The sequence below is a fragment of the Capricornis sumatraensis genome, chromosome 2 (genome assembly GCF_032405125.1).
Source record: "Capricornis sumatraensis isolate serow.1 chromosome 2, serow.2, whole genome shotgun sequence".
In the NCBI taxonomy this organism is placed as follows: domain Eukaryota; kingdom Metazoa; phylum Chordata; class Mammalia; order Artiodactyla; family Bovidae; genus Capricornis; species Capricornis sumatraensis.
In genome coordinates, this window is record NC_091070.1 from 210,474,026 (window position 1) to 210,497,989 (window position 23,964).

At 38.6% G+C, this 23,964-nt stretch overlaps 1 protein-coding gene across 1 annotated transcript in view; it reads right to left on the reverse strand.

Annotated features, from left to right (window-relative positions):
- The window catches only part of AGO3 (argonaute RISC catalytic component 3), a 113,747-nt gene extending 91,542 nt beyond the window's left edge, over positions 1 to 22,205 (reverse strand). Inside the window, exon 1 of the mRNA XM_068966319.1 lies at positions 22,179 to 22,205. Within this exon, the coding sequence (XP_068822420.1) occupies positions 22,179 to 22,197 (19 nt within the window). The 5' untranslated portion in view covers positions 22,198 to 22,205. The remainder of the gene's footprint in view (positions 1 to 22,178) is intronic.
- Positions 22,206 to 23,964: the final 1,759 nt, after the last annotated feature.

Here is a 23,964-nt window from a genome sequence, read left to right on the forward strand (position 1 = left end):
AGGTACTGTAAATCAGTTCTATGACTTTAATCTCCTTTAATATCATGTAGTTCTTCTGGGTATTTTTGTCTTTCCATATAAACTTTACAATCAGTTTGTCAATGTCCATAAAATAACTTGCTGAGATTTTGTTTGGAATTGTGCTAACTACATAAATCAAGTTGAGAAGAACTAAGATCTTTATGATAATGAGTCTTCCTACCCATGTATAATAGAATATCTCTATTTAGATTTTCTTTTGGAGAAGGAAATGGCAACCCATTCCAGTATCCTTGCCTGGGAAATCCCATGGACAGAAGAGCCTTGCAGGCTATATAGTCCATGGGGTCACAAGAGTCAGACACAACTTAGAGACTACACCACCAAACCACAGATTTTCTTTTTTTTTTAAAATCAAAGTTTTGCAGCTTCCTTCACATACATCTTATACATATTTTGTTAGATTCATACCTAAGTATTTCTTTTTTTTTTGGTGCTAATATATAAGACTACAATAATAGAAATAGTGTGGTTTTCATTAAAAAAACAGAAAAATAGATCTGAAGAACCAGAACTGATAGCCCCAAAACTGAACCACACAGTCAACTCATGTTTGACAGAGGAGCAAAGGCAATTCAATGGGAAAAGGACATTTTTAAAATAGGGTGAGGTTAAACAAATGGATATCCACATGCTAAAGAAAAAAAGAAGAAAAGAATCTGGACACAGATCTAAAACTTTTTTCAAAAACTAACTCAGGGTATTCCCTGGTGGTCCAGTGGTTAGGGCTCTACACTATCACTGCTGAGGGCACAGGTTCAATCCCTGGTCAGGGAACTAAGATCCCACTAGACACACAGTATGGTCAAAACCGCCAAACAAAACAAACTCAAATGGTTTGTGAACCTCAATGTAAAATGCAAAGCTACTGAACTCCTAGTTCAAAACATCAGTGACTGATGATTTTTTTAAATTTATTTATTTTTAATTGGAGGATAATTGCTTAACAATGTTGTGATCTCTGATATACAACGATGTGAAGACATATGTAAGTATACATATGTCCCCTCCCACCTGAACTTCCCTCCTACACCCTATCCCATCCCAGCGCTCTAGGTTGTCACGGAGCACTGCACTGAGCTCCCTGTGTGATACAACAACTTCCCATTAGCTGTCTATTTTACATATGGTAATATATATTTAAAAAGACACATGTACCCCAGTGTTCACTGGTGATGACTACTTAGAAGAAGCACATAGATACCAAAAGCACAACTTATTAAATAAAAAATTGATGTTTTCATTAAAAATAAAAACCTGTTCTACAAGAGAATGAATACACAAGCCACAGACTGAGAAAATATATTTGCAAAACACATATTTGATAAGGGGCTAATACTTAAAGTACATAAAGAACTCTTACAACTCAGTAGGGGAAAAAAAATCCAATTAAAAAAATGGGCAGAAGATCTGAACAGATATTTTTCCCCAAGGAAGACATGCAGATGGACTACAGGCACATGAAAAGACACTCAACATCATTAATCACCAGCAAAATACAAGTCAAAACCACAATAAGACATCACCTCACATCTTATAATGGCTATTATCAAAACACAAGAAATAACAAGTGTTGGCAAGAATGTGAAGAAAGGAAACCCTTGTGCACTATCGGTAGGAATGTAAACTGGTACATGTACCATGAAAAACAGAATGAAGATTCCTTTAAAAATTAAAACTAGAAGAACCACATAATCCAGCAATTCCACTACTGGGTATTTATCTAAAGAAAAGGAAAACACTAACCTAAAAAGACATATCCACTCTCACTTTCATTGCAGTATTCAGTACAACAGGCAAGATATGGTAACAACCTAGGTGTCTACTGGATGAATGGATAAACAAAATGTGCTCTATACACAAAATGGAAAATTATTTAGTCATAAAAAGGGAAATCTTGCCATCTGACACATGGATGGACCTTGAAAACATTATGCTAAGTGAAAAAATCAGACAGAGAAAGAAAAAGGCCACATGACCTCATCTATGTGTGGAACCTAAGAGAGAGAAAGGAAAAAAAACAAAACCTAAGCTCACAGATAACAGAGAAGAGACTGGTGGTTGCCAGAGGTGTATGCATGCTCAGTTATGTCTGACTCTTTGTGACCCCATGGACCACAGCCTGTCAGGCTTCTCTATCCGTGGAATTTTCTAGGCAAGAATACCAGAGTGGGTTGCCATTCCCTTCTCCAGGGGATCTTCCTGTCCAAGAAATCAAACCCAAGTCTCTTGCCTCTCACACACTGGCAGGCAGATTCCTTATCAACATGTGTGTGCTCAGTCGCTCAGTTGCATCTGACCCTTCGCAGTTCCATGTAGCCTGCCACTCCTCTGTCCACGGAATTTTCCAGGCAAGAATACTGGAGTCGTTGCCATTTCCTACTTTAGGGGATCTTCCCAACACAGGGGTCGAATCTGAGTCTCTTGCCTCTCATGCACTAGTAGGCAGACTCTTCATCACTAGCGCCACCTGAGAAGCCCTCTTTACCACTATGGGAGTAGGCAAAATGAGCGAAGGGGATCAAAAGTACAAACTTTCAGTTACAAAATAAGTAAGTCTTGGGGATGTAATGTACAACATGATGACTACAGTTTATAATACTGTACTGCAAACTTGAAAGTAGAAAAAAATAGCTCTTAAACATTCTCATCACAAAAAATTTCTAGCTAAGTATGTTCACAGATGTTATTACCTCTTTATTGTGGAGGTAGTATTTACAAATACTGAATCATGTTGTACATCTGAAACTTATATCAATTATATTTCTTTTTTTTAATTTTAAAATCTTTAATTCTTACATGCGTTAATTATATTTCAATTTAAGGAAAGAATGCAGTAAAATGATAATTTTTAAAAAGCTCATCTATTTGTCACGTACTACTCACAAAACAACTGTTTATAACCAACCATATTAACTATCATGATCAGGAAAGATGTTCCTAAGTATTTTACATCCTAACATGACACTCTGATCGATGTACAGATATGTTAATGTACTTTAGTTAGTTGTTATTGTTCAGGTGCTAAGTCGTGTCCAACTCTTTGAGACCCCATGGATTGCAGCACACTAGCTCCTCTGTCTGCCACTATCTCCCAGAGTTTGCTCAAATTCATGTCCATTGAGTTAGTAATGCTATCTGACCATCTCATCCTCTGCCACCCCCTTCTCCTTTTGCCTTCAATCCTTCCCAGCATCAATTTCTCATTTGGAGAAATCAGTTGAGGTTAGGCCAATATCTAACACATTATACCTTCTCCCACTTAACATAATGGCAAACAGTCTCCCAACTAGTGGTTGTGATGCAGAATGTCTGATTTTCAGCAACCTATTCTTAATCATTCCATGCTTTTAAGAAGACATTTTGTTCTATTTCATTCAGATATTTTAGTTTTCTTTAGTGGGAGTTCTGAGCCTAATAAAATAGCCTGTCTACTCTATATAGAGAAAATTCTATAGCTATTTAACACCTGTATTTTCATATAAACTGAGTGATCTGAGGACAGAGTTTGTGAGTGAGTGATAGTTCTATCCCTAATACTTATGAGTGCCTCATATTAAGCCCCTTTTCCTGATTCCACAATTTCAGAGAAATCTTCTAATTATTGTCTGGATGCCCATATAGACCACTGGAGGGAGAGGCTTGCTGCCTCATGACTAGTCAATATGAATCTGCTTGATGCTCTGGAAATAGTATTTTTCTTTGCAAATGATTGACTTAACATTATGATTTATGTATCAGTTTCCTGTGAACTTTGGTTAGTATCAGTCAGTTCCTCAGGGTGATGATGGTTTCTGGATGCCTGGCAAGATGAAGGATCAGGATCTACAAAGTTAGGGACCAGACTTTGGACCACAATGACCCTCTGTCAATGCTGCTGTTGTTTAGTCTCGAAGTTGTGTTTGACTCTTTGAGACCCCATGGACTGTAGCCCACCAGACTCCTCTGCCCATGGGATTTCCCAGGCAAGAATACTGGAACGGGTTGCCATTTCCTTCTCCAGGGATCTTTCTGACCCAGGGATCAAACCCATGTCTCCTGCTTGAAACCTGATCCTCTGTAATATTACCTTGTAAATTTGCTTCAGTAATCTGAATTTTCAAGTTTCACAGTAGCAAAAACACTGTATATAAAATGTTATATCCTGTTCCCATTTAATGTAGCATCATGAGCGTATCTTCCTATGTTATTGTGTAGTAGCTAAGTTGTGTCTGACTCTTTTGGGACCCCATGGACTGTAGCCTGCCAGATTCCTCTGTCCTCAGGATTTCCCAGGCAAGGATACTGGAGTGGGGTGCCATTTCCTTCTACAGGAGATCTTCCCGACACAGGGACTGAACCTGTCTCTTACATCAGCAGGCAGAGATTCTTTACCACTGAGCCATCAGGGAAGCCCAAGGTCTTAATAACCATAATTTTAACAGCTATTTAATGATCCATTAAGTTGATGAACTACAACTGACCAAGCTTCACTCCAGGATATTTAGCTTGCTTCCAATTTTTCACTATTATAAACAGTGAAACAAGCAACTATAGTGGATATTCATAGGACTGTATGCCAAGCACACCACCATCCTTTTCCTCTACCTCATGGCTACTCTCTTGAATACTGTACACTTTCCCAAGTACTACAGAATACCTGCAGTTGATATGTTCTTACATGAACTTGCCCCACAATTGACTGGTCCAGGGACAGACACCAGAACCAAGAAAAACTAATAAGTAGTCCTTCCCCTGGGACTTTTTTTTAACTTGGGACCTAAACAACCATCAGGCATTTCCTCTCCAGGGACTAAGGCTGTGAGATATGACAGCCAACGGAGATGAAATGTTCTGATGTGTAGAAAAAGCCAATCAGCAGCAGGATAAAATGGAAACTACATATACTAGAGCTGCATGTACAGGGACGTCAAAACACGAAATGGCGTAGTCTGGTACCATGAGCTTCCAGTTCCAACTGCTCCAGATGTGAGTCCAGCTGCACATCTGTTCTTCCTGTTGCTACTCAACCTTCCTTAGATTCCATGAGTCAATAAACCCCTTTTGCTTTAATTAGTTTCAGTTTGATTTCTGTTATTTGCATGGATAAGCCTGGAGGGCAGTAGGCTAAACTCTTAACATATAAAGAGAGTAATATATTAAATTACTTCAACGGAAGTATGGTCTCAGATCTGAGTTCAAATTTCAGATCTAACGATCCGGGAAAAGGCACAACTTCTGACTCACTTGCCTATTAATTTTCTAAATGATATTCACGGCATACAACATGATAGTTTGATAGACCTGTGCACTGTGAACAGATTCTTCCTACCAAGTTAATTAACATATCCATCACCTCACATATTCACCTTTTTGCAAGGAGGGGAGGATTTAAAACACTGAAGTTCTATGCTCTTAGCAAATTCCAATTACACAACACAGTATAATGAATTCTAGTCACTACGGTACACATTAGATCTGCAGATCTTACTCATAGTACAAGCTTATTCATTTTAAAGTATGTACACTTGTACCAGCCTTTCCCTATTTCCCTGACAACCATTTTTCTACTTTTTAAGACTCCACATGTAAGTGATACCAACCAGTGTCTGTCTTTGTCTTATTATACTTAGCTCATTGACCTCCAGGCTAATCCATGGTCAGAAATAAAAGGATTTCCTTCTTTTCCAAAGCTTGAACAATATTCCACTGTGTATGTGTGTACACACATACCACATTTTGTTTCAATTCATCCACTGATGGACATTTAAGATAGTTTCCATACCTTGGCTACTGTGAATGCTGCAACGAACAGTCAAGTACAGATATTGCTTCAAGATAATGGTTTCATTTCCTTCAGATATATACTCAGAAGTGGGATTGCTAGGGCACATGGCAGCTCTATTCTTTGTTTCTTAACATTGGAATATAGTTGATTAGCAATGTTCTGTTAGTTTCAGATGCACAGCAAAGTGATTCAGTTATACATATACATCCATCTATTATTTCTTAAATTCCTCCCCCATTTAGAATATTGCAGAGTTCCCTGTGCTATACAGTAGGTCCTTGTTGGCTATTTTAAATATAGCAGCGTGTACATGTCAATCCCAAACTCCCAATTTATCCCTCCCCCTACTCTTCCCCCGCTGGTAAAGGAGCATATGGTAGCTCTGGTTTAAGTTTCTTGAGGAACCTCCACACAGTTTTCCACAGTGGCTGCACCAGTTTATGTTACCACTGGCAGCGTATAAAGGGTTCTCTTTTCTCCACACTCACATTTGCATTTATCATCTTGTCTTTTTGATAAACTGTCATCCCAATAGGTATGAGGTTACATCTCACTGTGGTTTTGATTTGCATTTCCATGATAACTGGTAATGCTGAGCACCTTTTATGTACTGGTTGGCCATTTGCATGTCTTCTTTGAAAAAATGTCTATTCCAAGTCATTTGCTCATTTTTCAATCAAGTTATTTTCTGCTATTGAGTTGTAAGAGCTTCTTGTATATACTGGATATTAACCCTTTATCAGATACGTGGTTTGCAAATATTTTCTCTCATTCTATAAAGTTTCCTTTTGTTAATGATTTTCTTTGCTGAGCAGAGACTTATTTTGATTTAGTCTCACCCATTTATTCTTGCTTTTGTTGCCTTAACTTTGTTTTTGGTATTAAACTAAAAAAGAATCACTGTCAAGACCAATGTCAAGAAGCTTAGGTGCTATGGAGTAAAACTTCTAGGAGTTTTATGGTTTCAGGTATTCTGTTAGTCTTTGGTCCATTTTAATTTCTATGTATGGTATAAGCTAGGGTCTAGTTTCATTCTTTTCCATATGGCTATCCAGTTTTCCCAACACCATTTGTTGTACAGACTATCCTTTCCCCGCTGTGTACTTTTTGCTCCTTTGTCAAAAGCTGAGTAGATATGCATGGGTTTATTTTTAGGTTCACATTGATCTACATGCCTATTTTTATGCCAATACCACACTATTATGATACTGCTTTGTAATATAGTTTGAAATCACGAAGCGTGATGCCTCCAGCTTTGCTCATCTTTCTCAAGATTGTTTTAGCTATTGGGGATCTTCTGAGGTATTGCTTTTTCTATTTCTGTAGAAAGTCTCCTGCAATTTACTTTTTTGCCATTGCAATTTTGATATGGACTGCACTGAATCTGTAGATAACTTTGAATAGTGTGGGCATTTAAACAATATTAATTCTTCCAATCCATGACCATAGAGTATCTTTCCATAAGCATTTTATTGTTTTTGATACTACTGTAAATGGGATTTTTAAAAATTCTATCTTTTTGATAGTTGTTAGTATATAGAAGTGTACTAGCCTTTGTATATTGATTTTGTATCATGCAACTCTACTAAATTCAATTATTATTTCCAACAGGTTTTCACAATTTAGAGTTTTCTATATATAACAGCATGTCCTCTGCAAATACAGTTTTACTCCTTCCAATCCAGTAAGAATGCCTTTTCTACTCTTTTTCTTACTTCATTGTTCTGGCTAGGTTGTCCAGCACTGTTGTTGTTTTTAAAGGTATAAAAGTCAATTTTCTCTTTTACTTATTTATCTGTGGCTACGCCGGGTCTTTGTTGCTTTGCTTGGGCTTTCTTTCATTGCGGTGAGCAGAGGCTCCTTTTCATGGTGCGTGGGCTCCTCACTGTGGTGGCTTCTTTTGTGGCAAGCATAGGCTCTAGCCACTCCGGCTTCGGCAGCGGCAGCACACAGGCTCAGGAGCTGCGGCTTGAAGGCCCTAGAGTGTACGGGCTTCAGTAGTTGCGGCATGTGGGCTTAGATGCTCTGCAGCACGTGGAATCGTCCAAGACCAGGGATCGAACCCATGTCCCCTGCACTGGCAGGCGGATTCTTATCCACTGTGCCATCAGGTAAGTCCCCAACAATAAGTTGAAAAAAAATGTTGACAGTAGGCATTCTTATCTTGTTCCTGATCTTAGAAGAAAAGATTTCAGTTTTTCACATTGACTATGATACTAGCTGTGGATTTCGGTAAATATGGCCTTTATTATGCTGCGGTACATTCAGTTACCTTATTTTAAAAATGAGATAAAATGATCTATATATTCTAGATGTGCCAGGCACAGAAGTCATTAAAAAAAGCAGTAGTTCTTCAATAAATATTAATAAACTCCTACAACATGTCATATAAATATGCTAAGGAAATTTTTCTGCATCAAACAGCTACTGTTTTATTTGGGGGTACTAGAGAGGGAAACTGGTATAGAGAAATTTTCACTCAGACAAATGTCAGAAATAGACCTACCACCAGGTCAAAGGACAGGAACAGAAACCTATTTCTGACTTGGTATTTTCTGCCAAACTGGCATATGAACACATTACTATCACTAGATTTCTTTCTCTCCTATGCCCTCTCTAGCATTAGGCATTACAACCCTTGAAAATCTTTTATACGTTAAAAAAAAAAAAAAGCCTTGTGCTGTTTTATTTACATGTGATAACCATCAAGATAGGCTTAAAAATGTTTTATTATTCTATATTCATTATTCTCTCATGAAACTCATTGCACCCACAATTTTTTAAAAAAATCAGAAATATAAAAGGTCATTTGTCTATTCTATTTATTGAACAAGTATTATGTTCGAGGTTTTATAGATACACGAATTAATAAGTCACAATTACTTTACTGAAGTAGTTCATAATATAATGGGGGATATCCCAAAATTACAACAATAATAACAGAAACATATACAGAGCATTATATATGTGATATACATTTGGTGATTTCTTACTACATAACTTTTGAATCAGGTACTATATTACAATGAGGAAACTGAAGCACAAGGAGCACATGTTTAAAAAAAACATGTTCACAGGAAGAAAATGGCAAAGCTAGGATTTGCAAATAAGTAGTCTGATTTCCGGAGAAGGCAATGGCACCCCACTCTAGTATTCTTGCCTGGAAAATCTCATGGGCGGAGGAGCCTGGTAGGCTGCAGTCCATGGGGTCGCTGAGGGTCGGACACGACTGAGCGACTTGGACTTTCACTTTTCACTTTCATGAACTGGAGAAGGAAATGGCAACCCACTCCAGTGTTCTTGCCTGGAGAATCCCAGGGACGGGGTGCCTGGTGGGCTGCCGTCTATGGGGTCGCACAGAGTCAGACACAACTGAAGCGACTTAGCAGCAGTCTGTTTTCAGAGCCCGCAATTTTCATCAGTACATTACACTACAAACTAACATTTGCTGAAAGTCTATCACTCATCAAGTCATTTGTTTCCTGACTCATAAATGTGTTCAACAAATATTTACTGTATATTAAGTGCCAGGCATTATTCAGGTGAATAGTAATTTTAATAAATACAATAAAGACCTGATCCTCATGAAGATTTTACAGGGGTGGGAGGATATATTATACTATATTTCTTTTTTGCCAGTTAGGTAATAATAACTGCTTTAAAAAATGTGTGTGTGTACTCAATTGCTCAGTTGTGTCCGACTCTTTACAGCCCCATGGACTGTAGCCCACCAGGCTCCTCTGCCCATGGAAGCTATACAAAATAAGATGGGTTAAAAGGATAGACAGTACGTGTGTGGCAGGGGGTAGCTAACCATATTAGGTTTGTCAAAAAAGTCCTCTTTGAAAAGGCGACAAGTAGGCAGAAAACCAGACAGTCAATACCAAAATCAAACTGATTATATTCTTTGCAGCCGCAGATGGAGAAGCTCTATACAATCAGCAAAAACAAGGCCAGGAGCTGACTGTGGCTCAGATCATAAACTCATTGCCAAATTCAGACTTAAATTGAAGAAAGTAGGGAAAACCACTAGACCATCCAGGTATGACCTAAATCAAATCCCTTATGATTATACAGTGGAAGTGACAAACAGATTCAAGGGATTAGATCTGACAGACAAAGTGCCTGAAGAACTATGGATGGAGGTTTGTAACACTGGACAGGAGGCGGTGATCTAAACAATGCCCAAGAAAAAGAAATGCAAAATGGCTGTCTGAGGAGGCCTTACAAATAGCTGAGAAATGAAGAGAAGAGAAAAGCAAAGAAGAAAAGGAAACATAAATCCATCTGAATGCAGAGTTCCAAAGAATAGCAAGGAGAGATAAGTAAGCCTTCCTCAGTGATCAATGCAAAGAAACAGAGGAAAACAATAGAATAGAAAAGACTAGAATGGCACCCCACTCCAGTACTCTTGCCTGGAAAATCCCATGGATGGAGGAGCCTGGTAGGCTGCAGTCCATGGGGTCGCAAAGAGTTGGACACAACTGAGCGACTTCACTTTCACTTTTCACTTTCATGAATTGGAGGAGGAAATGGCAACCCATTCCAATGTTCTTGCCTAGAGAATCCCAGGGATAGGGGAGCCTGTTGGGCTGCCGTCTATGGGGTCGCACAGTCGGACATGACTGAAGCGACTTAGCAGCACCAGCAGCAGAGATCTCTTCAAGAAAATTAGAGATACCAAGGGAACATTTCATGCAAAGATGGGCACAATAAAGGACAGAAATGGTATGGACCTAACAGAAGCAAAAGATATTAAGAAGAGGTGGCAAGAATATACAGAAGAACTGACCTAGATAAGCAGGATGGTGTGATCACTCACCTAGAGCCAGACATCCTGGAATGTGAAGTCAAGTGGGCTTTAGGAAGCATCACTATGAACAAAGCCAGTGGAGGTGATGGAATTCCAGTTGAGCTATTTCAAATCCTAAAAGATGATGCTGTGAAAGTGCTGCACTCAATATGCCTGCAAATTTGGAAAACTCAGCAGTGGCCACAGGACTGGAAAAGGTCAGTTTTCATTCCAATCCCAAAGAAAGGCAATGCCAAAGAATGCTTAAACTACCACACAACTGCACTCATCTCACACTCTAGCAAAGTAATGCTCAAAATTCTCCATTCCAGGCTTCAACAGTACATGAACCGTATGTTCAGATTTACAAAAGGCAGAGGAATCAGAGATCAAACTGCTAACATCCACTGGATCATTAAAAAAAGCAAGAGAATTCCAGAAAACATCTATTTCTGTTTCATTGACTACACTAAAGGCTTTGACTGTGTGGATCACAACAAACTATGGAAAATTCTGAAAGAGATGGGAATACCAGACCACCTGATCTGCCTCCTGAGAAACCTGTATGCAGGTCAAGAAACAACAGTTAGAACTGGACATGGAACAACGGACTGGTTCAAAATTGGGAAAGGAGTACGTCAAGGCTATATACTGCCACCCTGCTTATTTAACTTATATGCAGAGTACATTATGCCAAATGCTGGGGTGGATGAAGCACAAGCCAGAATCAAGATTGCTGAGAGAAATATCAATTACCTCAGATATGCAGATGATACCACTCTTATGGCAGAAAGCAAAAACGAACTAAAGAGCCTCTTGATGAAAGTGAAAGAGGAGAGTGAAAAAGCTGGCTTAAAACTCAACATTCAAAAAACTAAGATCATGGCATCTGGTCCCATCACTTCATGGCAAATAGATGGGAAAACAATGGAAACAGTGACAGACTTTATTTTCTTGGGCTCCAAAATCACTGCAGATGGTAACTGCAGCCATGAAATTTAAAAATGCTTGCTCCTTGGAAGAAAAGCTATAACAAACTGAGACAGCGTATTAAAAAGCAGAGATATTACTTTACCAACAAAGGTCTGTCTAGTCAAAGCTATGGTTTTTCCAGTAGTCATGTATGGATGTGAGAGTTGAACTATAAAGAAGCTCAGTGCAGAAGAATTGATGTTTTAGAACTGTAATGTTGGAAAAGACTCTTGAGAGTCCCTTAGACTGCAAGGAGATCAAACCAGTCAATCCTCAAGTAAATCAGTTCTGAATATTCACTGGAAGGACTAATGCTGAAACTAAAGCTCCAGTACTTTGGCCACCTGATGCGAAGAACTGACTCACTGGAAAAGACCCTGATGCTGGGAAAGATGGAAGGCAGGAGAAGGGGGTGACAGAGAATGAGGTGGTTGGACGACATCACTGACTCGATGGACATGAGTTTGAGCAAGCTCTAGAAGTTCGTGATGGATAGGGAGGCTTGAGGTGCTGCAGTCAATGGGATTGCAAAGAGTCAGACATGACTGTGTGACTGAACTGAACTGAGGCAGAAAAAAGAAGTGAGAGAAAAAATCACGTATTATAGATAGCTGAAAGAGTAGTCCAGGCAAAGGAAAAATCAAGTATAAAGCACAAAGCTTGCCTGGTATTCAATGAACAGCAAATAGACCATTCTGCCTGGAGCAAAGTGAACAAGAGAGAATAGTAGGAGATGAGGTCAGAAAGATAATGGGAGATCAGATTACCCGGGATTTGCAAGCCATGATGAGGTCTTTGGATCCGATTATGATATATGAGAAATCAACAATGGGTTCTGAATCTAGAAACATTATGATCTGACTTAAACTTTTCTCAACAATCACTCTAACTGCTGTCTGAAAAATTATGTGTATAAGCACAAGCAAAGAGACCAGTTAGTAGGCCAGTCAACTTTCCAGGCAAAAGATAATGTTGGCTAGGGCAGCAGTGGTAGCAGCTATGGGAATGATGTCAATGTGGAAAATATTTAGACAAGAGACCTAGTGGGAACTGCTAATGGATTAGGTGTGGGGTATGAAAGAAAAGAGCTCTAAAAGCTTTTTGGTCTAAGCAACTAAAAGAATTTGAAATGTCACATACTGATAGGAAAGACTCTGGAATAATACAAAGTTTTGAGAAGAAATCAAGAGGATTTTTAGGACACTTTAAGAGGTATAGGCTAGAGATGTAGATATGACAGTCCTTGGCATATTAGTGGCTTTTGAAACCACTGAACCAGAGGCGATCACCCAAACTGTGGCAGGATACAGAAGAATATTAATAAATCCTGAGAAACTCCCAATGTTTAGAGACTGGGGAGATGAAGATGAAACAGCAAAGGAAGAAGAAAAGTGATAGCCAATAAGGTTGGAGAAGGACCTAGAGAATGTGGTAGCCAGGAAGACAAGAGAAAAAGCAGTGTTTCAAGAAGGAAGCTATGTAATCAAACATGGTGAAGAGACAAAATTAAGATTTGGGAACTGACTAGTGGATTTAACTGGCTTCCCTGGTGGCTTAGATGGTAAAGAATCCACCTGCAACGCAGGAGACCTGGGTTCAATCCCTCGGTTGGGAAGATACCCTGGAGAAGTGAAGGGGAGACAGCTACCCACTTCAGTATTCTAGTCTAGAAAATTCCAAGGACAGAGGAGCCTGGCAGGTTACAGTCCATGGAGTTTCAAAGAGTCAGACACAACTGAGTGACTTTCATTGGACTTACCGAATAATTTGTTGACTCTGATAAGAGCAATTTTAGCAAAGTGCTGGGAACAAAAACCTGAGTACAGTTAAGCTCAAAAAGAATGCTCTGGGGGTACTTCCCCGGTGGTCCAGTGTTTAAGATTCCGTGTTCCACTGCGTGGAGGTTCAATCCCTGGTCAAGGAACTAAGATCTCACATGCCACAAGGCGTGGGCAGAAAGAAAGAAGAAAAAAAAAAAGAATGCCCTGAATCTGATCAAGCTTTTAGGTCCTGGTTCAAAATTGAGAAAGGAGTACGTCAAGGCTGTATACTGTCACCCTGCTTATTTAACTTAAATGCAGAGTACATCATGCGAAATGTCAGGCTAGATGAATCACAAGCTGGAATCAAGACTGCCGGGGAGAAATATCAATAATCTCAGATATGCAGATGACACCACCCTATGACAGAAATCAAAGAGGAACTAAAAAGCCTCTTGATGAAGGTGGAAGAGGAGAGCAAAAAAACTGGCTTAAAAGTCAACATTCAAAAAACAAAGATCATGGCATTTGGTCCCATCACTTTATGGCAAATAATGGGGAAACAATGGAAACAGTAGCAGATTTTATTTTGGGGGGGCTCCAGAATCACTGTGGACAGTGACTGTGGCCACAAAACTGAAAGATGCTTACCCTCCGCAAGAAAAGCTATGAAAAAACTAGACAGCATTTTAAAAAGCAGACACATCACTTGCCAACAAAGGTCCGTATAGTCAAAGCTATGGCCTTTCCAGTAGTCATGTATGGATGTGTGAGGTGGACCATAAAGAAGGCTGAATGTCAAAGAATTGATGGTTTTGAACTGTAGTGTTGGAGCAGACTCTTGAGAGTCCCTTGGACTGCAAGGAGATCAAACCAGTCAATCCTAAAGGAAATCAACCCTGAATACTCATCCGAAGAACTGATGCTGAAGCTGAAGCTCCAATACTTTGGCCACCTGATGTGAAGAGCTGACTCATTCTTAAAGACCCTGATGCTGGGAAAGATTGAGGGCAGGAGAAGAAGGGAGCAACAGAGGAAGAGATGACTGGGTGGCATCACTGACTCAATGGACATGAGTTTGAGCAAACTCTGGGAGATAGTGAAGGACAGGGGAGTCTGGCGTGCTGTCGAAAAGAGTTGGACTCACTTAGTGACTGAACAACAACAAAAATTTACAGTAAACTTGAAGAAACATGTCAAATTATACCATGAAGACAGAACAAGCCAAATCCAGACTGTAAGTCTAAAAGAACAAACAATCTATAAATTGTAAAGGGAGAAAGGGTAGAAACCTTACAAATTAAGAGATACTTAAAACATGTATCAATCATTTACAATGTGGGGAATTTATTTGGATCCTGATTCAAAAATGAAATATATTTTAAAAAGGCAAACTGTTAAGAAAAAAAAGTACAATATCTGAGCCAAGCTAAAATTTGAACACCGACTGGATATTTGATATAAATGATTACACTGTTATTCTGCCGTAATAACGATACTGTGGCTTATTTAAAGAGTACATATCCATCATTTTTTAGGCTGCATCTCACAGCTTGTAGGATCTTAGTTCCCCAACCAGGTATTGAACCCACGCCCCCCACAGTGGAAGCCCAGAATCTTAATCACTATGGAAGTTCTCTCTCTCTCTCTTTAAAAATATATATATTTATTTATTTTTGGCTGTGTTGGATCTTCACTGCTCTGTACTGGCTTTTTCCAGTTGGGTGAGCAGAAGCTGTTCTTAGTTGCAGTGCCCGGGTTTCTCATTTTGTTGGCTTCTCTTGTTGCAGAGCACGGGCTCTCAGCATGCAGGTTTCAGCAGTGGCAGGTCTTGGGCTCCAGAGCATGGGCTCAGTAGTTGCTCTGCAGCATGTGGAATCTTCCCATAACAGGATTTGAACCTGGGTCCCTTGCACTGGCAGGCAGATTCTTTACCACTGAGCCACCAGGGAAGTCCCCTGTATCTCTTATACTTAGTAGATATTTATAAATGAAATATTATGCCCAGAATACACTTCAAAAAATACAGGAGAGAGGAAAGTAGAATGGACATGATTGGATACGGGTTGATGAATGTTGGTTTGGGAGATGGGTATGTGGGAGTTTATTACAGTTCTGCCTATACACCCTCAATCTTCTATAGTAAAATGTCTTACAAATTAGGAAGTGAAGAATGTTATTTCCTTTGTATACTGAATCTCTTTACTATGCCATTATACAGATAAGGAAATTAAGGTTAAGGAAGATTAAATGTACTACCTAAAATCACAGTTAATTACTTTTAACATTTTATTTTTTTAGAGTAGTTGTGGGTTCACAGTAAAACTGAGCAGAAGGCAGAGATGGCCTATATGCCTCCTACCCACACCTATGCACAGCCTCCCCAACTATCAATATCCCCACATCAGAGTGTTACATTTGTTAAAACAGATGAACCTGCAATGGCACATCATTATTATGTTAATTTGAGAACCAGGATTTGTCTCCAAAACCCATGCTTTCTACACTATATTACACTGTCAATTTTATTCTGTTATCATTATTTTGCTTGATACTTTTTATACACACTGGTAAAAATAAAAATTCCGTTTCATGAATAAGCAATGTAACAGAACTCTATTGACTATAAAATCATCAAATCAAAGTATTAAAAAAAGTTAATGTATATTAATGGAAGAAATAATTCTGTCCATACAATAAATTAAACTTCCCCTGAAGCATATTTTAGTTATTTAACAAATACATATATTGTCCACTAGAGTTGAAAATGTAATTACATAGAAATAAAGAGCACTATCAGGAATTTCCACCCCAAACTTTTCTTTTGGTAACTATATCAAGTATTGGCTAAATAACAACTAACCACATAAACCTCAAACTATACATTTTCAAAGCATATGTGTGTGGTGTTCACTGACCTAAGAATTTAACACGTTCTACTTATGAATCCAAAGCTAAATTACAGCCTACAGCAAATGTGACTGATGCAAAATAAGCAATGCACAACAACAAAAAAATAAAAATAAGCAATGAACAAATCAGAATCAACTAAAGCCTATTATCAAATTATGGATTTTCACTGGGAACTTTTACTTCCATATTCATGGGATACTTCATTTTAACAATTCTACTTCTAGGAATTTATCCTAAAGCAATCAATGGACCACCATACAAAGATGTATATATTAGGATACTTACCAAAGTTTCAGTTAAAATTTTATTTAAAAAATAGAAAAAATCTAAATGCCATCAGTTAAGACTGACTAATAATATAAAATTAAATGCTAGAATTCCTTGGTGGTCCATTGGTTAAGACTCTGTGCTTTTACTGCCAAAGGTTCAATAACTGGTCCAGGAACTATGAACCCATAAGCCAAATGACATGGCAAAAAATAATAATGAAAATTTAAAAATTAAATGCTATACATTAGTAAAAATTATATTGCTACATAGATATAAGTAATGATAAGGAAAAAATATCCATGATACATAACTGAGTAGAAAAAGCAGGTTAAAAACAATTAATATGACGATGGATAGACATATAAGAAAATATACAAGAAAAAATTAACAATGGTTTTCTCTGGATTATAAGATCATATTATTTTCATTTCTATTCTATATTTTCCTATACTGTTTGCTTTTAAAAAAACAATAAACATATATTTTTACAATCAGGAAAAATTTTCTATTTTTGTTTTGAAAAAATAAATATATTGTGTTGACTTCAAAACTTGACATAGTTAAATGTCTGTTTACTAGTTAAATCCACAAGGCATGAGATTTTAGTAACTTCCTATCTACTAATTCTACCTATTTTTTCAATGAACCTGTACAAACACAGTGTACTCATATCAGATTACATTTATTATATTCACTGTAGCTAAATCAGCACTCTAGAACATTCAGACTGTTCAGGGTTAAATTTCTCAGATGCCATATGGGGAACCATTTTTCAAAGACATTCCCCCACCATGCCCCTCCCCTCTTTCAGAAAACAAACAGTCCATGTACTATGGAAATGCCTTGAGATTTATTTTATAATTAAAGTTGGGGAACTTTTGAAAAACTTAATATCACCCAAGCAAAAATTTAGAAAAATCTGAGTAATTTTATATCAAATATACAGATAGATAACAAGTCCCAATTCAGAAGCTAGAAGTTTCTTCAAACAAAAGGACTTCACCGCTATTTTGCAATCTATTCTTCAACTTTTTTAAAGTTGACAGATACACTACTGAACTTCTGCTGTTAGATTTAGAAATCAGTTAAAACATCAAATATTGGTAATGACTCAAAAGAAGCATTATGTAAGCCTACAATTGAGAACATTTTCTTGCAAAAATGAAAAATAAAAAACTATCTCATGTCTATATTCTATAGATATATTCTGATTTCTCAAGAACTCAATAATTTAGAAATAATGTAGGAAAAACTGGCTGATATAAAACAAATAATTCTTCCCTATGATTTCATTAAACATTCTAGATTAATGTATATAATATTTTATTGCAACCAAATCACAAAGAGCCCATATTTAAGATATAAAAGAAAGCATCAGTTGTGTGACAAGATTTTGCTAAATCTCAACAGTCTTTTTTTTTTTTTCTCAAAGCAATGGGTAGTCAACGAAAGTCATTAATATTAAAAACACAGATAATGGCAGAAAACTACAGAAACTCCAAACACAGAAAGGCTGTTCATGTATCCTAACAGCATAACCACTATGGTTGAAACACCACACAATATTCTTTCTCACATCTGTTTTGTTAATGAGCCAAGAATGAGGGTCTATTGAGTATCCCAGACAACTGAATGAGAAGCAGGAATGTCTGGTGAATGCTGTTCATCCCAACAAACCAAGACTAAACAGGTTTGGGAAGAATACTTTTCTTATATAAATAATCTTTTTAGTTTTACCTTCCTGAAAACAGATCACTCGTCTTTTCTTCCCAATCCATTAAAACAAAACTACATATAAATTAGTTAAGATCCTAGTTTTAAGTATTATAAGCGAAAACATGTTACTTTATTTTTCCAGATTCATATAATTATTTATTAACTTTCAACTATGTAACATGACAAGGCAGCCGCCCTCTTTTTTTTTCTTTTTTAAAAAATTTTACTGGGGTATACTTGCTTTACAAGACTACAACTTTGTTTTAGATTATGAAATATTTAATTCACCTTTCAGGGAGATCCTCAAATATTTTATTTAAGATTATGAAAACCAATGTGAAGAAAGATGGCTGTGATATAAAATAACATAGTATTCAATTAGAACCCAAGATTATGACAATTTGGCAAGAATTTAATCCTGAGGCAGGGTTTTTCCATATACAACACAGAACGTTTCCAGAAATGTTCACTTTACAGGGCCTCTGGCCTCTTTGCATACTATCAGACCAGGCATATAGAAACAAACAAATGTAATGTTCTCACTGGAAAATAATAAATTAAGTCTTAATTATCAGATTATTACATACAATTCTCTGAAGGAGCAAAAATAGCATTTAGAAACTATTTTATTTATTCCAACCACTTTCCTAAATTACTTAGCTAAAAAAAAATCTTTAACACATTTATTAACTTGGAATTTGGTTTAAAACTTTAAAGAGTGATTATACCAAGGTGATGAAATCAGGATAATTTTTTAAAGTCTTATCATTTGAAGATTTACATTTGAAGATTTCATGTTTCCCACCCCCCTTTACTTTTAAGTCTTTGTTTAGAAGAAAACAGTTGTTTCTTGTTTCCTTTTCAGTTTTCCCTCAGGGTGTTCCATCACTGTCAGAGGAATTAAATTGTAAAACAAAAATCAAAATAATGTACATTTTTATAAGCCCCAATACCAGTCAAGAGCAGCAAAACTAGGGAAAAAACATTACAATGGCCACTTCAGAGCAGCACTAGCTAAACTTTTCAATGTTTCCTCTAGACAGAGCAGCATCTAATCTTCTTCAAGACAAAACTCTACAAGTGAGAAAATCCATATAACAATAAAAACATTTCCCAAGAAATTAAAGAAATACTAAACTGAGAACCTAATGGCATTATATACTTCAGTACTTTGAATCCACAACTTTTGTTCATCTTACTCAAACTTAGCTTCCATACATCCTTTGAAATTTGTTCTCAAATGACTTTTCTTGATTTTTATTGCATAAGAAATGCAGAGTCCTTAAAAAACTACATTCAAACAGGAAATCAAGAATATAACTAAGAAACACAGTCTATTCACTTTTGCAAGATTGTATAAGACAACTACCAAACAAACTACTTTGTACTACCATTCATTTAACAGAAAATGTTTTTCTTCCATTGGGAGGTAAATACAACTCTCTCTGCCTTCAACACTAGTCTGATTTTACCTAAAAATACAGACTAGAATAGTGCAGTCCTAAAAAACAGCTACCCAGGAGAACTGTTATCTCAATAAACATTTCTACTTCTTTTATTCCCACTTCATTTGGAATGAAAATATAACATACATAATCTTAGACCAGCTGTAATTAAAGCATAAAAGTGTTTCATCATAAGTTCCCCTAATTAAGGAGTCCTAGGCACAGATGCCAAACTATTGATTATCATTATTTAAAAACCAATTGTGCCTGGCAGCTTTTTGGTTAAATCATAGAGTTCACACAGCACTAAGTCAGTACACTGTACAGGACACCCTTTAACAAAAATCACTTAAAATATTATATGCCTAAAAGAAGAATAGACAAATATAAACTGTTAGTGAAGAATGATTTGCTAACCAACACATATATAGAATTTGTATCTGAAGTCCTCTAATGTAAATAAATTTAAGTTTTCTATGTATCCACCTAACAACTAGAATTTAATACATATTGCCATAAGCAGATTCCTGAGAATTGCCACAAAAAAGAACAGAATTGGAGAGCCAAGATCCAACACTGACTCAATAGACTATCAGAGAACATATGCATCTAAAATTTTCAAAAAATATACATCTGTCAAACTCTTGATTTTAAACTCAGTTGCACATTTTTCCCAACTATGCTTTTAATTTTATTTGCAGCGTAACAATTACATGAAAAAAGTCTCAGGAAGAATGAAAATTCTGTTTTTGATGATGACACTCTTAACCCAAATTATACTTTATCTTATTAAATTACACTCAATCACGCATAAGCTGCACTGAAGAACAAACTTTGTGTTTGAAGATGTCCAACCATCTAACTATACCTCCACAGATGTGAAGACAGTTAAATGGGTATATATTTCAGCAATGGCCCATGCAAGAAGAGGTAAAACTTATCTATAGCTCAAGAATTCATAGGAGAATTTACTGAATCATACTTGGCAAGTTGGATACATTGGCTAGGTCATTTGTCTTCAGAAGTATTTTCTAAAATGTTGTTCGTGTATTTGGGAGTAATTTCATATGAAAAATCCAAAGATGAAAAAGAAGAAAATCTTAATTTTTTTTTTTTTTTGGAAATTTAGGATAATTAGGAAAGTATTTAAATTCCATGCTTGTTTTCCTGGCTTAACAATGAACAATTATGTAAAAATTACATATATCTCCCAAATCATCACATTCTCTAAATATTGTATTAGAAAACTGAAAAACAAAGAGAGGACAGTTTCAGAAATATACTAATCACTGATAAACCAGAGTAAAACTCTTCACAGTCTAGATAAACTTTCCCTTTTCAAGAAGACATGAAAAGGCAAAAAAAAAAAGATGAAGCATGCAAAAGAGAAATGGTAGATATTGATTAGAGAAAATTCCATAAAATAGAAATTGTAATAAACCCTTCTCCCCAGCCCATCTCTACAACTTGTGTTTTTCACATCTACTTGACAATTATACTCCTTAATACAGTCAACAAAATCTTTATTATCATTATGTCACTCGTTTCTCATGTAAGTTTTTCTTATCTCATATTCAGTTGCCTCATCAATTGACAAAATGAGATGTGAAATTCGGGGACTTTTGGTATTATTAGTAAGAAGACCAACCACTTAATATTTTCAAAATTACTTTATAAATCTGTGACTGGATGAAGCATACTTCCAAATTTAACATACCAAATATGATCATTTGGAAAGCAAACTGTTATGTAACACCTACTTATGTCCTTCAACTAATTACAGACCACAAAGAGTGCTTTTTCTTTTTTAAATATAAGCATTGCTCATGTTGCAATTTTTTTCTCAAGACTATCATTTTTTCCCAAAGAGAGAAGCAGTTCTTAAATCCTAAATTTCCAAGAATATGACAGCTGATTCTCTAGGGAATAAAGAATGAACAAATACATATATAGTCAGCAATTTTAAGATCTATCTACCTCCTCACATAAGCAGTGATCCAAGCTGATATGACATTTCCAAGATCCTCAGGAACTGTATACCAAGCTGCCACGAACATCAGACGAGAACTCAGGGATGGGAGAAATGCCATCTTGCATTTGACGTTGCACTAACATCTATTTCAAACTCAATTCTCATCTGCTATCTTAATGTATCTTCACAACTACCTTAAGAGATAAATAAGGGAGGCTGGCCACCCACTGTCTCTGCGGGACACACACCCCATTATATCTTCAACTCGAATAACGAAAACGATGGCAACCCTGCTAGACTCCGAAGGAACCCCAAACTTCCATCGCTAGAGCAGCGCCCCCTCGCCGCAGTGTCGCCTACTCCGTGGCCCCGGGGAACTGCGGCGGGGCTGCGGGGAGGCGGAGGAAGGGCTGGGCGCGGGGCGGAGCGGGGACGGCGCAGACCTCGCGCACCTGGGCCGGGGCGCCGGGGGCGAGGATGCTCTGGGGCTACCTACCCCCACCGAACGGACCAGCAGCTCTGACTCACTCACCTGCGGAGCCGATTTCCATTCATGGAGCTGGGGGGAGTGCTTCGAGCGAGAAGGGCGCCCGCCACTGAGGGCAAGGAGGCGGCGCAGGGGGCGACGCGGCGCGACAGGAACCCTGACTCGGCCCCGAGGCGGGGTGGTGACGGCTGTTCCTCAGCCACCGCACTCCGAAAGCTCTGGTCAGGACGAGCGGCCGTCGGGAGGCAGCACGCGACTAGGAGAGAGGAAGAAGTGTGAGGCGAGAAGGGAAGAGCTCTGTGCGGAACTTGCGTCGCCCACGGCCGCTTACGCTCCCACTGCCCCTCCACGACTGCGGCGCCGCCGCCGACCTCCCCGGGGGCCACCCCCGGAAGCCCGCTGGCGTCAGTTCCGCCGCCCGGGCTCGCCAGACGTCCAGGCCTCGCCTCTCCGCCCTAACCGTTCGGGCGCGACGTCGGTGCGGGCGCGGCAGGCGCGGTGGACGCAGGGGAGGCGTCGCGCCGCGGGCGCCGAGCCTGGGCGGAGTCTGAGGCGAGCGCGACGGCGTGCGACCCGGGACAGGGAACGGGACCCGGCCGTGCCGGCCGGAGACAACCCCGAGGGGGTGGACTCCTCCCGCCACCCTGGTGCGGGGCCGTGCCGGCGCAGGCGTGGAGGGCGGCCTCGCTAACCTGGACGAGAGCCTCCTTGGAGTTTGGCTGGTGTGAGGTGCAGGAGCTGTGAGGGCCCCAGACTGATCTTGTCTTGGGGAAAAGTCCCCCTTCTTGAGGCCCTCCCGCCACGCCCAGTTGGGACCACCCCACGTGCCTCCTCCCCTGCAGGCGGTCGAGTGACCATCACGGTTTATCACTCCAAATTTGTAGAGCTGTTTTGACAATTTCTGGGGAGAATATTTCTCGTACAATCTAACTTGGGGAAAGATGACTTGACAAAAACGTCAGATCGAATAATTTCCATGTTAAGAACTCTTTAATAACGCCTGGTCACTCTAAGGCCCAAACTCCATTCCGGGGCCAAGCTAGAGGCGTAAAGGGAGGTCCCTGCCTTTCCCTTCAAGCGAGACTCTTCCTCATCATTAGGCTACAGCTACAATGGTCTGCTTACCCAGCACTGGGCAAAGCGCTTCTCTATTACACTTGGATTTTCTTGACCAGGAGCCCTCCTCTCTCACGCTCACCCTATCCCCTGTGCCCGCCAATCGCTCTTCATACCTCAACTTAAAGGAGTCATTTCAGATGCCTTTCCTGGACCTATGGTGAGGCATTCCTGTATCCTATTACAGTATTTCCTTAACAAACCCTCTCCCAATCTGCAAGTTTTGTTTACTATTGTGTAGCCCATTAGTGTTTGTTGCCTTACAGAAATGATAACTATTTCATTCAGGCTGAGAAATGATTAATGATTTTTTCCCTGTCCCTAGTATCAGCAACGTTTAGAATGTTAGTAATCAAAATACATTTTTTTAAAAAACCCTAGGACAAAGAAGAAAAGAAAAAAAATATCCTGGAGAAGGGAAAGGCTACCCATTCCAGTATTCTGGCCTGGAGAATTCCAGGGACTGGATAGGCTGTGGGGTCACAGAGTCCAACAGGACTGAGCAACTTTCACTTTCATCATATCTTTAGTACCCTTCCAATCACTATGGGGCTTCAGATCAGTCACTTGAGCCTCTGGGCTTCAGTGTCCTCAGTTGTGAAGTTAGGGAATGGGCATAAAGCACTGAGAAAATCCTCCCTAAATGTTAGTGAAGGTATTTATTAGTTATTTCAAAGCACGTATTAGATGCTTCTACTATACAGCAAACAATAAA